The 13,073-nt window shown below is 53.8% G+C and overlaps 2 protein-coding genes across 5 annotated transcripts in view; one reads left to right on the forward strand and one right to left on the reverse strand.

Annotated features, from left to right (window-relative positions):
- Slc39a5 (solute carrier family 39 member 5) lies at positions 1 to 5,699 on the forward strand. Of its 4 annotated transcripts, XM_029553872.1 has the most exons (12): positions 25 to 121; positions 411 to 490; positions 1,174 to 1,527; positions 2,007 to 2,190; positions 2,963 to 3,125; positions 3,286 to 3,455; positions 3,705 to 3,845; positions 4,227 to 4,320; positions 4,404 to 4,574; positions 4,724 to 4,804; positions 4,935 to 5,125; positions 5,433 to 5,699. In XM_029553872.1, the coding sequence occupies exons 3-12, from the start codon at positions 1,244 to 1,246 to the stop codon at positions 5,574 to 5,576; spliced, it is 1,623 nt and encodes a 540-aa protein (XP_029409732.1). In that variant the 5' UTR covers positions 25 to 121; positions 411 to 490; positions 1,174 to 1,243; the 3' UTR covers positions 5,577 to 5,699. The 4 variants fall into 4 exon arrangements, with proteins under 4 accessions (XP_008846939.1, XP_029409732.1, XP_029409733.1 ...); XM_008848717.2 differs by lacking the exon at positions 411 to 490 and having other exon boundaries at positions 1 to 121; XM_029553873.1 differs by lacking the exons at positions 25 to 121; positions 411 to 490 and adding an exon at positions 508 to 865.
- Ankrd52 (ankyrin repeat domain 52) overlaps positions 5,660 to 13,073 on the reverse strand; it is a 24,053-nt gene continuing 16,639 nt past the window's right edge. The window contains exons 22-28 of the mRNA XM_008848716.2: positions 12,907 to 12,994; positions 12,718 to 12,801; positions 12,492 to 12,637; positions 12,207 to 12,289; positions 11,916 to 11,998; positions 11,646 to 11,737; positions 5,660 to 11,213 (exon numbers count right to left, since the gene is read on the reverse strand). Coding sequence (XP_008846938.1) covers positions 10,963 to 11,213; positions 11,646 to 11,737; positions 11,916 to 11,998; positions 12,207 to 12,289; positions 12,492 to 12,637; positions 12,718 to 12,801; positions 12,907 to 12,994 — 827 coding nt within the window. The 3' untranslated portion in view covers positions 5,660 to 10,962. The remainder of the gene's footprint in view (positions 11,214 to 11,645; positions 11,738 to 11,915; positions 11,999 to 12,206; positions 12,290 to 12,491; positions 12,638 to 12,717; positions 12,802 to 12,906; positions 12,995 to 13,073) is intronic.

A 13,073-nucleotide genomic window follows, 5' to 3' on the forward strand; every position in this document is an offset into this window, starting at 1 on the left:
GCCCCTTTAAGATAGTGTCCCTCCCTTCCCCGCTCCCTTCAGGTGAACCTTGTCCAGCCTGCCCGCCACAAGAAGGCTAGGTTCCCTTCCTCTGGGTGTCCTTTCTGTCTCCTGCTGTCAGGTAATGCCAACCTCGACCCCTTGGACCAATTACTTCAATCAGACTTTGCTCCCCTGGTCTTAAGCCAGGTCAGATGTCAGAGGGGAGCCTGGTTCTTGCTTCCTTTCTTCAACAGGGCTTCCCCGTTCTTATTCATTGATTGCAAAGCCCAGGGTGCTGGCACTTAATGCTTGCTGGGTTCGGGAGTTGCCAGCTCTTATGCTTCCCAGAGTGGGGAATTGCTAAGAACAGTTTCTTCTCTGAGTGCATCTGGGATTGCCACTTATCTGCCTCTTCCCCTACCTCCCAGCTTAGGGACACCTTGGTCCAACTTTCCAGGGAACATGGGGATAGGGTTGGAGAGCGATGAAGCTCAGTGCCAGATATAAGGTATGTGGGATGGAGTATATTTAGGAGAAGGCTTGAGTGGTACTGAATGGGTTAGAGGAGGGATGAAATATTTAAGAGGAAAATACTGAGCATAGGTTCTTAACCATGTGGCTTCTTCAGGGCAGAGGGTAGCCCCTCCCCAGTCGGCCCAATAGAGACTGACCTTTAACCCCCATCCCAGAGACCAGTGAACCATTAACTCCTATAGGAACCTTCCCACACTTTCCCCACTCCTGACCCTGCCCCAAAGCAGTTGGGCTAAGGGGGAACCTATCTCAACTCTCTATGTGACGTGGCTTCCATTATACCAGAAGGCTGAACTCCCTAACTCAGGAATCTCTTCAGGTCCACAGTGAGGTTTGCCAGGGAGCTGAGGTGACAGTTCTCACATTATCAGTAGGAGTGAGGCCCTGGATATTGGGAGTGGGGGGGTAAAGGGGGCAAGATTGGGGGTGGGGCAGAGGGGAACTGGGATGGTTGTTTAACTCTATATGAGATTTAGGGAGAGTTCTGGGTCAGGAGGCTGCTCCAGAAGGCAGTGAGGAGGGAAAGAAGAGGCCTGGCCTTCTAGAGGGGACCAATCAACTCTGGTTAGGCAGGGGCAGGCGTATATGACCATTCCCCTCAGTCCTAAACTGGCAAACAGAACAGTAGCTCTGACTCCTTCCTCCTTGTTTTCCTAGGGTACAATCCTCAGGATGTTCTGGGGTAAATAGAAGCTGGAACCAGTGCCTCTAATCCATCCCCTCCAGGATGGGGCCCCCAGTGTGTTATCTTTTGGCTGGCCTGTGTGTGGGAGTGGTCTTGGGCTGGGTAGGGGGATCAGTCCATAACCTGGGCCCAGCTGAGCAGGAACAGAACCACTATTTGGCCCAGCTGTTTGGCCTGTATGGAGAGAATGGGACACTGACCGCAGGGGGACTAGCTCGGCTTCTCCACAGCCTGGGGCTGGGCCGAGTTCAGGGGCTGCGCCTAGGACACCATGAGCCTCCAACTGGGCGGACTGCATCCCCAACTGGAGACAATTTCACACACAGGTACTAATTCCTCTCCCAACCCCAAAATGTCACATCTTCCAGTTCTTCTCAGTGCTTAGCTTAGTCTCCAGCAGCTTAGTGCTAGCTTTTTGAAACAAAGCCCCAGAACTACAACTCCTCCAACACCCAACTTCTCATCCTTAAAGGCTCTGCTTGCCTCTATTTTCTAATTCTCTCTTGCCTCCAAATTCCTAGGTCGTTAAATTCCTTGCTCTTGGTCTTGATGTCCAATGTCCCAAGGCTGCCCCCAATTCCCAATTTGGAGGCCTTCTGGCTTTTCCCCTTAGGTCCACAGCTGCCATTCTGGGTTCTCCCATAAATGACAGCTCTCAGACCTTCCCAGGACAGACTGTAGTTGTCTGGGTCATAAGAACTGTAGGCAGTGGTCGTCTCTCCCTCCCAGAAGCTCCTAAGGAAGACTATCAGGGCATATGTCTGGGAGCTTGGGCAAGTCTCACTTGCTAACTCATCCAATCCAGGCCACAGGACCCAGAAGTGAGTGTGGATGTCTGGGCAAGGATGCCTCCGGGTCCCTCAGGTTGGGGTGACCTGGAGGAGTCAAAGGCCCCTGACCTGTCCCATGGGCCAGCACCCTCGGGTCTAGACCTCTTTCACAGGCTTCTCCTGCTGGACCATTCCTTGGCTGACCATCTGAATGAGGATGTAAGTCTAATGGTCTCTAGAGAGGGGGAAGGGATTGGGTGGCCTAAAGTTTTTAAAGAGTAATTTCAGTTACTTAAAAAAAAATCCCAATGTGGTCTTATGGTATGTTATCTAATATTGAAAGATGTTCTCTTTAGGCTTGGTGAAGGTTGCCCAAGATCAGGCGCCACAGATAGTACAGAAAAGTATCCCAGGGTATGATGTAGGAATGCTGATCTGAAGAGGTGTTCTGGAGAGGATGGTTGTGTCTAGCTAGAAAACAGTGCACTCATTCCTTTTTCCACTGTTCCACATACACAAGATGACAGAAAGCTGTCAAACCCTGAGTGGTCAGAGTGCACTCTTCACAGGAAGCACGGGTACCTGCGCTGGATGAGTACATGACAAGGCTTTTGACAGAAAGCATGGATGGCATACCAAGCTCCTTTCCCTTCTAGGATTCTGGCATGAAGGATTCTAGCCAAGTTGCCCAAACAGCTCCATCACCAAACCAAGGAAATTACCAGGGCATGAGAGGGAGATGACAGTAGTGTTCACTAGCAAATTGGAAAATTTTCACTTAATTGAATACTTATATTGGATTGAATACTCAACAGTAATTAACACACATTGATTATCAGTACTCCTGCCCTCCATCTCTGATGCACCTGCCAGTGTGAACCAAGGGGACCCCAAGAGAGACCTAGGACTTCATGTAATGTTAGGACAGATGCAGAGATTTGGGCTGTAGTTCTGTGACTCCCTAATGTATGGTCCTTTCCTCAACTCCCAGTGTCTGAATGGTTCCCAGCTGCTGGTAAATTTTGGCCTGAGCCCCGCTGCTCCTCTGACCCCTCGCCAGTTTGCGCTGCTGTGCCCAGCCCTGCTTTACCAGATTGACAGCCGTGTCTGCATCAAAACTCCAGCTCCAGCACCTCCAGGGGATGGACTATCTGGTCAGTAGATGAAAGTGGGATGGGGAGCATCTTGCATCCTGGAAGGGAGTAGGCTCCATGCTAAGGAAGAGGGGGTTCATTGGGCCTGGGCACCCTTCAGTGTCTGCCTCCATCTGATCTCTGGGCCAGTTCTGGCCTAACATCAGCCAATTCTCCCCAGCCCTGCTTCATAGTGCCCTGGCAGTCCTGTTGCTCAGCCTTCCTGCTCCCTTCTCCTTGCTGTTGCTGCGGCTCCTGGGACCTCGTCTATTACGGCCAATGCTGGGCTTCTTGGGGGCCCTGGCCGTGGGCACTCTTTGTGGGGATGCACTGCTACACCTGCTGCCACATGTATGTTAAGCTCCATCCTCGTACCCCTGATCCAGTGGCAGCTGACCTCTATAGATCCAAGTGTTCCAAGCCATAGGAGCCCCTGACCCTTTCTGCCAGCTCCCACATCCCAATCCCTCACCCCTGGCTTGAGCCACAGCTGCCTTCTACCAGGATGTATGAGTGAAAGCTTGCCACCTCTCACTGGGAGAAAGGGATGCTGTTGGGTATGGGGGCTTCCAAGGTCTTCCCTGACCTCTTCTCTGACAGGCACAAGGAGGGCACCATGCAGGACCTAGTGGGCAACCAGAAGAGGACCTAGGCCCAGGGCTGTCAGTACTTGGTGGCCTCTTCCTGCTCTTCGTGCTGGAGAACATGCTAGGGCTTGTGCGGCACAGAGGGCTCAGGCCAGTGAGTGACACCCTTTTCTACTTCTCCTGCCCAAACCAGAGTCCTAGCCAAGAACTGGCCAACTAAGCCAGGAGATGAGGGGCAGCATGTGCTCCTGGATCTTGGCTGTTTGCTTGATTGTACAGGACCTGTCCCCTAGCCGAGTGGGTATGGGCCTCTTAGTATAGACCCAGCACTTCTGGCCAAATGACCTCCTTTCCAGAGTTCAAATTAACATTAAACAGAGGGAGGTGCCAACCTGGGAAGAGGGTGGAGGCCAAGGACATTCACTAGGTGTTAGAAGTGGAACCAGGTGTTCGTTTTCCCAGCTGCTGGCCTCGTATCCCCTTAGCCCCTGGCCCTGCTGCCTCCTCCACCAGGAGGGATACCCTCCCATTTCAGAGATGCTGCAGGCGCAAAAGGGATCTCGGAGCACCAAACCCTGACCCTGAGGATGGCAGTGGGATGGTCCTTCAGCCCCTACAGACAGCTCCAGGTGACTCGAGGAGAAAATGAGTCTACTACAGCCTGTAGTTCTCACTTGCAGCTACCAACACACTTGTCCTTATCTTGATGCAGAGCCAGGGACTCAGGGCCAGAGGGAGCAGAACAGCCAGTCCCCACCAACACCAGCCCCTCTTGGGCACCAAGGCCACAGTCATGGGCACCAAGGTGGCAATGGCACCAGTATCATGTGGATGGTCCTCCTGGGAGATGGCCTACACAACCTCACTGATGGGCTGGCCATAGGTGTGAGGGGAGGGAATGGAGGGTGGGAGGTAGTGCTCTAAGAGCCACCAGCAGGGGCAGGAGAGAGCTGCCAAGAAGGTGGGAGAGATGGGGCAAGGAGCTCAAGACTGGTTCCTGACTGCCTGACAGTCCTTTTCTGCTGATACCAGGTGCTGCCTTCTCTGATGGCTTCTCCAGTGGCCTCAGTACCACCCTTGCGGTCTTCTGCCATGAGCTGCCCCATGAACTGGGTAGGAATGGGTTAGGTGGGATCCAGAACTGAGACCTCTGAGGAACAGAACTCAGAGGCTGGTGGGTAACAAAGGTGAGAGAGGGCAGCTCTGGTTTATCCTCTCCTACCTTATGCTTTCTCCTCAACAGGTGACTTTGCAATGCTGCTCCAGGAAGGGCTGTCCTTCCAGAGGCTGCTGTTGCTGAGCCTGGTTTCTGGAGCCTTGGGACTGGGGGGTGCAGCTCTGGGAGTGGGGCTCAGCTTGGGCCCTGTCCCTCTCACTCCCTGGGTGTTCGGGATCACTGCTGGGGTCTTCCTCTATGTGGCCCTTGTGGATATGGTGAGAAGTGTGGGGTAGAATAGAGAAATCAAGGGCAGTGGGGAGGTGAGTGTGGAGGAGAGGGAAGTACCAGTCCCTCCATCTCTACCACGAGGTCCTGGAGGGTATTGGCCCATGACCCTAGAAATAAGGAACAGAAAGCATTTGAGAGTTGGGGGGGGCTGCTAATATAGGACACCCTCCCTCTCAAATTAAGAAGTCATAAGGTGGCCTAAGTGTGGCAGCACATGCCTTTAATCCCCCCTGCCCCCGACAAAAAGGAGGTCATAGCTAAGACCAGAATCCTGACAGTCTTCTTTCCTTTCAGCTACCAGCCCTACTTCGTCCTCCTGAGCCACTGCCTATGCTCCATGTGCTTCTGCAGGGGCTGGGGCTGCTGCTGGGGGGCAGCCTCATGTTTACCATAGCCCTGCTGGAGGAGCAGCTATTGCCCATGGTTCCTGATGGCTAATGGGGGCCAGTGGCAAAGGATCCAGGTTGCCCTTCCTTCCCCCCTCCCCCAACCACAGGAATGGAGGCGGGACACAGGGCCAGTAGGAGCAATAGGATTTTAATAAACAGAACCCATCCCAAAGCCATGACTACGACAGTTGTACTTGCACCAAAACAGCATAGAAAACCAGGGTGTAGTGGGAGGGCTCAAAGCAGGTTGGGGGAGGACACGAGTGGGGGTCTGGAGGGTGTGGGGTGCATCAGTCTTCAGGGAGAGCATTGTGCTTTAGCCCAGGGAGGAGGAGGAGGGAAAGGGCAAATGCACTGAGGTCCCCACTTTTTCCTGCTGCTCTCAGCACCCTGGGGATGCAGATGTCTGGGCAGGTCTGCCCTTTATTGCTGCCCACCAGCATTAAACACCCCTGACCCCAACACTAGCACCACAGGTGAATCCAGGATAGGAATGGGAAAATTGCTTAGAGAAAGATTCAACTAGAATCCAGAATTGTGCTCAGTTCTCTTTACTTCCTACAACCGAGTACATGGGTCACAGGGTGGAGGGTGCAACAGGACATGGAACATGCCCCTTCGTGCCCCCCAACACACACCTGCACACAGGATGGTGGTGTCTGCAGCATCACAGGTCATGCAGGGCATGGGGAAGGGGAGGTTCACACACACATAGATGCCCACAGCGGGTACCAGACAGAGAACACCCCTGAATATACATAGCTGTACATGGGGAACCCCCAGGTCCCCACCCAACCCTCTCCCCTGTCTTGCTGTCCCCCAGCAGGGGAACTGTATTGCTTTGAGAGAGCCACCCAAGGGGCTGCTCTGCCAGGCACCCTCCCCTCCCACCCACCCCCATTTTGGCACATCTGCAAGACACACGGCAGTGAGAGTAGGCACCCTCCCTCCCAGGCTTCTGTGGCTTGGAGTTAGGGAAGGGGGTAGGAGACTCCATCCTCCATCTTTCTCCTAGCCCTTCCAGAACCCCTGCCAAACCCATTCCAGCCAAACCCACCCCCACCCCACAAACACACACACACAAAGCTGAGCTATCCAGGAATACAAGTGGAACAAGGAGATTGTCCAGGATGGGAGCAGAGGCGGTGGGAAAGACTGGAAGCAGAGACCCCACCCTGGCATGGGGTAAGACTGGCACAACAGCTACTTTAGTGCAATTGGAGAGGGTGCCCAGAGTGAGGGTGGAGACAGGAGGGAAGGCTCTCCCCACCCACCCTGGGGCCGGCAGGCTTGCAGAGGCCCCAGGGAAAGGGCCTAACAGGAGTGAGCGAGGGCTAAGGGCGGATCCTCTCACCCGCCATCCTCTGCCCTCCCAAATGCAGTGACAGTGTCCCCCTCACACCTACTTGGGCAACAGCAGCCTCAGAGTCAGTACCTTCAAGTAATTCAAAGAGCAGACCCTCCCCACCCTAGCTCCCTCCCATTTCTGGGAATTTGGTCGCTTCTCTAGGGGTTGGGTCAGGAGGAGGGAGTCCCCAAGTCAGACCCTTCTTTCTCTACCTCCCTCTTCCCAGACCACTGGGCTTGGTCCTCAAAGATTCCTTACCTCCACCCTTGCCCAAGCTGGGTCAAGGCCTGGAGGGTTGGAGCCACCACCACAAAGGGGAAGAGGCTGCTTTGCTCCCTGCCCCTTCTTCTCAAAAGGTAGGGTTCAAACTTGGCGGGTGGGGTGGGGCCCATACTGGCTTGCCCCAGAAGTAGGGTTTCTGGGCTAGGGTCTGTAAGGCTATTTTCCTTTGCGGTGGGAAGGAGAGGCAGGGGATGAACACTGGGTGTGGGGTGAGGGTGAGAAACGGCTTAGTGGGAAGGAGGAAGGGGCCTCCCCACTGGAACATAGTCACTGGAGTCATTTCCACAAAGAAACACTCATGTGCATAAGATACAGAGTGTGCCTACTCCCAGCCCGCCAGCCCGGCCCCACCCTACCTCAGGACCCCTTCCAAGACCATGGAGAGGGTTTTGGGGGTACAGTTGTAGAACCGTTCACTCTGGCCCCACCATCCCCACCACCAGCCTCTTCTCCCCTTCTAAGTCCAGGGAGTAAGAAGGTGCTTGGGTGGGCAGACAGTGGTGGAAACAGTATTGAGTTTTCCTTTGGTTACATATTGAAGGCAAAGGTGAGCTGGACTTACAGTCAAAACGGATAGGGGTGAGGAAGGAAGAGGAGCCATGGCTGGGGTTAGAGGGAGGAGACCCTCCTCAGCCCCTTCACCCCAAAGAACACACATCTACGTGGGGTGGCAGTCCCTCAATCTCATATCTCCCACCCCCCACAGCACCAAACAAAAGGAGAAGCCCCCTCCCCCAGGGGCTGCTCCCCACCCCAACATGGGCTGTACATTCAGTGGTTTTCAGCAGTCCTATGGCTCAGGGGGCCACGGGGTGGGGGAGGTGGCCCGTCAGTCTCAGAGTCTCAGTTGGACAGCGGCAGTGACCCGGGTCTGTTGGTCCATCCTGGGACCCACAGCTTGTGCCATTTGTTTTTCTGAAGAATAGTACACAACCCTACCAAAGCCACCGCCCAATCAGAAACATTCCCCCAAAAATCAGAAACAAAAAACTGGCTCTTTTCATCTCGCCCTCTAATTCACATGTCTGTTTCCCTGTCTCCTATGTAGCCCTCACTCTGTCTCCGTTGCTGGGACCTAGGGCTGCTCCCAGGGTCCTCACTTAAAATAGGCTTTTTCACAAAAGTGCTTATTACTTGAAGCAAGTGCTTTAGAGCTGCGGTGGGGAAAGGGGAGGGGAGGGGAAAGGGAAAGGGAAGGAGATGCTCCTTCCCCACCCAACCCCTGTTAAGATTGGGGGGCATTCTGCCTGTTTTACTCCTCCACACCCGTTTAAGTCAAAGAGGTTTTAAACAAAATCTTAACATTAAAATAAATATGCAGTGGCCATGAGAATGGTCAAAATGCTTCAAAAACACTAGGGCTGAGGAGCCCAGCATGGGGTGTGGGATTTCCTTTGGCATAAGGAGAGGAGGCTGCTCGTCCTCCAGGCCTCCTCACAGCCACATGAGGAGGGACAGAGGCCTCCCTGCCATCTTCGAGCACTGCTGACAGTGTGCCCAGGACAGCAGGGAATAAACAGCCACCAGAAATCTCATCTAGCAAAATAAAGCAATGGGGCTCCTGACAAATACTCAGATTCCTTCTGTCCTCGCCAAGCATTCATAAAGGAGAACACGACTGATACCCCGAGTCATCCCCAGAGGACCCATTTCCCTGCTCTCCATGCCCCCCACTACCTAATTCCCAGCACCATGATGAGAGGGAGGGGGTGGAATGGGAAGATTTTAGGAGAGAGAACTGAAGTTAGGGGGCAAGCTTTGCAGAACCAGCAGGGTGAGGGTGGGGGCTACAGCCCTTAAGAGAGGTCACATTGATTGTCGTATAGGGGAGGACAGGGTATGAAGGGAGGTGGGCAAGAGGGGCATTGCAAGGCCCTTTGGCTTTAAAAACAAAAATAAAAACTAAAAGCTGCACAATCCTTCTCACCAATAACGGTCATTTGGAAGCCTTGAAATGGTTTAGGATCTGAGGATTGGGAGTAGCAAGACACAAGAGAGAGTAAAGGGGACCATGAAAGGGAAAAAAGGGTTCAGACAAACACCCCAGGCTTCGGGGAACCAGCGTGAGGTATGGTGCAGGGTTTCTGAGGGGAGAGCGAGATCCCTGGGATGGCTCCTCTCCCCTCAGCTCACCCTTGGCAAGGGTGGCAAGACATTCAAGGGCACAACTGAAAACGGGTAAGAATGTGAGTAAAGCAAGCTTGGGTAGGGGAAGGAGGTGGAGGGATCCCCGAGGGGAGACCCTGTACTGTGTAAACGAAGCCCATCCAGTTCTCAGGGGACAATACTGATGGCAGCCAAACTGGGCAAGGATGCACTGTGGGGTGGAGGGGACAGGACCTCTATTCAAGTTCTGTGTCTTGGCCCCTGGCTGAGGTATTGCGTGTGAGGAAGGGACACTGGGCAATAGGAGTGGGTCCAACTGTGCAGAGGCTCACCAAGGAGATGGATGGACAGGCATCTGAAGGGACCAGGGCCAGATGCAATGCTACATTTAGAGAGAACACTGCCCCTCCTCACTCCAACCCAGTTTGGCTTCTCAGGTACGTTCCAGGAATCTTATCAGTGCAATGCCTACTCAATCCCATCTCTCCCCATGCTGGAAAGGCAGGGACAGAGCCTCAGTGTCCACCTGTTGCTCCCTTAACCAGAGCTCCCCTGTCCCACCAGAGGGAGGCCTGTTTCCCTAACAAGCGGTCCCTATGCTGCCCCTGCCCCTCCCACCATCTTTGGCTTCAGATCAGGAGTGACTGGGGCAGTGGGTACTCAGACATGGCAGAAGGTGGAGGCAAACGGGGTGTGGAGGAATTCTGGGTTTGAGGGACAGAGGAGGAAGAACACTCCTCCACTCACATGCAAACACATGCCTGAAACAAAGAGGACATATTAGGGCTGTTGTTTTTGAAATGGGCAGGAAATTAATTTGTTTCTTCCCCTAAAGAATAAAATGCTTACTTAAAAATTCATGACAAGCCTCAAAGTTCAAGGAGAGGAGAGCTAAGGAGGGAATAGCCACAGGCTCCACTCTCCCAAAAAGAAGTTAAAAGAAAGAAGCAAGGTTAAAGTGCGTGGTTAGGGGCCAGGCCAGGAGTGGGAGAATTGGGGGCAGGCTGTGGGGGCAGAACCAGCCCTTGATTTGCATATGAGGAGCCGGGGGAGAGTGCAGGATTGGGGCCCAGGTACAGTAGTTGCTGCTTCAAGTGTTTTGCATTTGAACTTTACAGGTGATAGGGAACAGAGTGGGAGAAAAGCTCTAGGCCCCAGTGCTAAATACCCTCCCCCCTCATCCTCTAGCTGCCCCTGAAGGGGGAGGGGGACACCCCCAGAGTGCTCACACAGTACCAGAAATTAAGGCTTCTCACTGCTGTGGGGATGGAGGGGCCGAGCAGGGAGGCAGTGATGGGTATGGAAGAAGAGGAGGAGGTCTGCCTGGCAACAGGGGAAGGGAGACACAGAGAGGACAGTCAGAGGGAAGAGTCCGGGGAGCTGGCAGCAAAAAGGGGAAACAGAGATGGAGTCAAAGAGAGGGGGAGCCAGGCATTTAGCAATCATTTTGGGACACTTGGCAGAAGGGGCTGCCCTGGGGTACCAAGGGCCTGGAGTGCTCCCTGTCAGTCCCAGACCCCTGCCAGGCAAGCATGGTGTAGCAAAGGGGTAAGCAGCTGCTCCCCAGTGCTTCCTTTTCCCCCTCTGCCCTGCCACCCAGTCGTGTTCTCCTTTAAAGTGCCCTAAATGTTTAGACTTTTTCTAAATAAATAGAATAAGGTATCAAGCCACCGGCAGGGGGGAGAGACACTGGAGGGGGCTACTCAGAGTAGCAGCCATCTAACCCAATGGCGCCATGCCGTTCCTGGCTATAGGGGCAGGACGCCCCGTGGGGCAGGGCGCCACAGCCACCCACCGTCTTGGCAGCTGCGATGCCGCAGTTCTTGAGCAGGCTGAAGCTGAAAGGACTGACGGCGTCCTTGGGTGGGAAAGGCTTCATGGTGGAAAGGATCAAGGCCAGGCAGTCTGCCACATCTTTGTTGGGAGCACAGGCCAGTGCTGGGGTGTGACCTGCAGGGCCAAAAGGGAGAAATGAGGCAGGGTGTCCTGTATCTCAGGGCTCCTACCCACCCTCCTAGGCCCTGAATTCTCTAGGCTGTGGAGGGAAGCCGAAGCAGGCAAGCACCTAGCATGGTCAGAAATCCAGGTGGCAAGGGTACAGGGAAGCAAGGGCCCAGGGAGGCCATGGCAGATTCTAAGTGCAGGGAAAAGGGTAACACATCGGACAGCAGCCTGGAGTGTGTGGAGGTCTTCCTGACCCTGCTGAATCCACCTAGCTCCATCAGACTCCCCTGTAAGATTTAGAATACTGATGTTGGGTTCCTGTTCTTAAGATTCCCCTGGGAAGAAAATCTCATTTATAGCAAGGTTGGGAAGTCACCTCCTGAAGAACGTCCCTGACCCTAAACCCAGGAGAGGTGGGGGGCTCTGGACCCCACCCACCTTCTTCATCCACAGCCAGCACTGTGGCCCCACGACTTAGCAGGGCCTGCACCACAGAAGCTAAACCATTCCGGGCAGCAATGTGGAGTGGCCTTACAAGAATAAAAAGAAAGAACATTGAGTCAGTTGGATGCCAGGCTGCCCTTCCACCCACAGGTGGAGATGAGGGCACTGAACAATACTGTGAGTTCCCAAGAGCCCCATAGTATGGGCTGCTTTCTTCACCCACCTGCCTCCCCCAGCCAGGAACCCCCTTCCCCGGGCACTCACATCTGCAGCGCACTGTTGGTAGCATTGATAAGGCCAAGGTCTTGAGTTTCTGCCAGGATCATGAGGGCACATTTCTCATGGCCCTGAAGAAGAGGAACAGAGAGTGGAAACTTGTGCAGTAGAATCATGACAAGGTAGGAGCTGGGGAAGGAGGTGGGCACACAGGCACTGTCTCACCAGTTGGAGAGGCTGGGTAACCCTGGTTTCTGTTGCAGTCTATCCTGCAACCAAGACCTACTCCACTTCATTGAGCCTTGGCCCTCAAACAGTAGACCCTGCTCCAGACAATACCTTGCTACAAGCCAAGTGGAGGGCAGTGTTCTTGTTCTCATCCAGCACAGTCAGGTCTGCCTTCCCTCGATACAACAGAAATTCTATAAGAGAAATGAAGCAGAAACGGGGTCTTCCTCCAGAGTGGCAGCCATCCCATTCTCCACCCTCCTATTTACATGTACTTTGTATCCCATTCCCAGAAGGTAGGACATCCAAAGATATCAGACATCCTCATGTTATCATGAACCCCACCCCCTCACATGCCCGGTCCACATCCCCAAAACAGGGGCTCCTCCTACATACCCACAGCAGCGGTCTGCCCATTCTCAGCTGCCGTCATGAGTGCAGTGCGGCCAGTGTGGTCAGTGGCATTCACCTCAGCTTGATGCTGCAGCAGCATCCGGAGCCCAGACACATTGTCCGCAAAGGCAGCGGCGTGAAGGGGGGTCCTAGGGGACCAGAGTAGAGTGAAATAGGAAAGACTCTTCTACAAGGGCAGAAGCTAAAGCTAGAGGCTTCTGTCACTTACCGTCCTTTGGCATCTCGGCTGTTCACAATCTTGGCACCCAGAGCTCCCAGCAACATCTCTGTGGTGCTGTCCTGGTTATTAATTCTGGGGAGAGAAGAGGGATCATCAGGAACAGCAAAGTAGATGGACTTCCTGCGCCCAGCCCAGGCCACAGAACCCTCAGAGAAGACTGATTTACAAGGGACTTACACTGCACAGTGCAAAGGAGTGAAGGGGTTTCCCTCCAAGTATGAGAATGGGCTGTGTTCAAGTAACAACTCCAGACAATCTTCATGTCCTGGGCATGAGAAGGAAATTATGGTAAGGGTAAGAAACAATAGTCTCCATCTGGCTTAGCCTGTCTCTGGTCCTCCATT

Source organism: Nannospalax galili, unplaced genomic scaffold (genome assembly GCF_000622305.1).
Source record: "Nannospalax galili isolate Female #2095 unplaced genomic scaffold, S.galili_v1.0 scaffold2124, whole genome shotgun sequence".
NCBI classification, from domain to species: Eukaryota; Metazoa; Chordata; class Mammalia; order Rodentia; family Spalacidae; genus Nannospalax; species Nannospalax galili.

What these genes read in the sequence shown, in the direction of transcription:
- Slc39a5 (XM_008848717.2), top strand. Translation starts at nt 1,244, where the DNA reads ATGGGGCCCCCAGTGTGTTATCTTTTGGCTGGCCTGTGTGTGGGAGTG. An exon ending in CTGACCATCTGAATGAGGAT is followed by an intron (nt 2,191 to 2,962) that starts GTAAGTCTAATG and finishes CTCAACTCCCAG; the next exon opens with TGTCTGAATGGTTCCCAGCT. An exon ending in ATGTGGCCCTTGTGGATATG is followed by an intron (nt 5,126 to 5,432) that starts GTGAGAAGTGTG and finishes CTTTCCTTTCAG; the next exon opens with CTACCAGCCCTACTTCGTCC.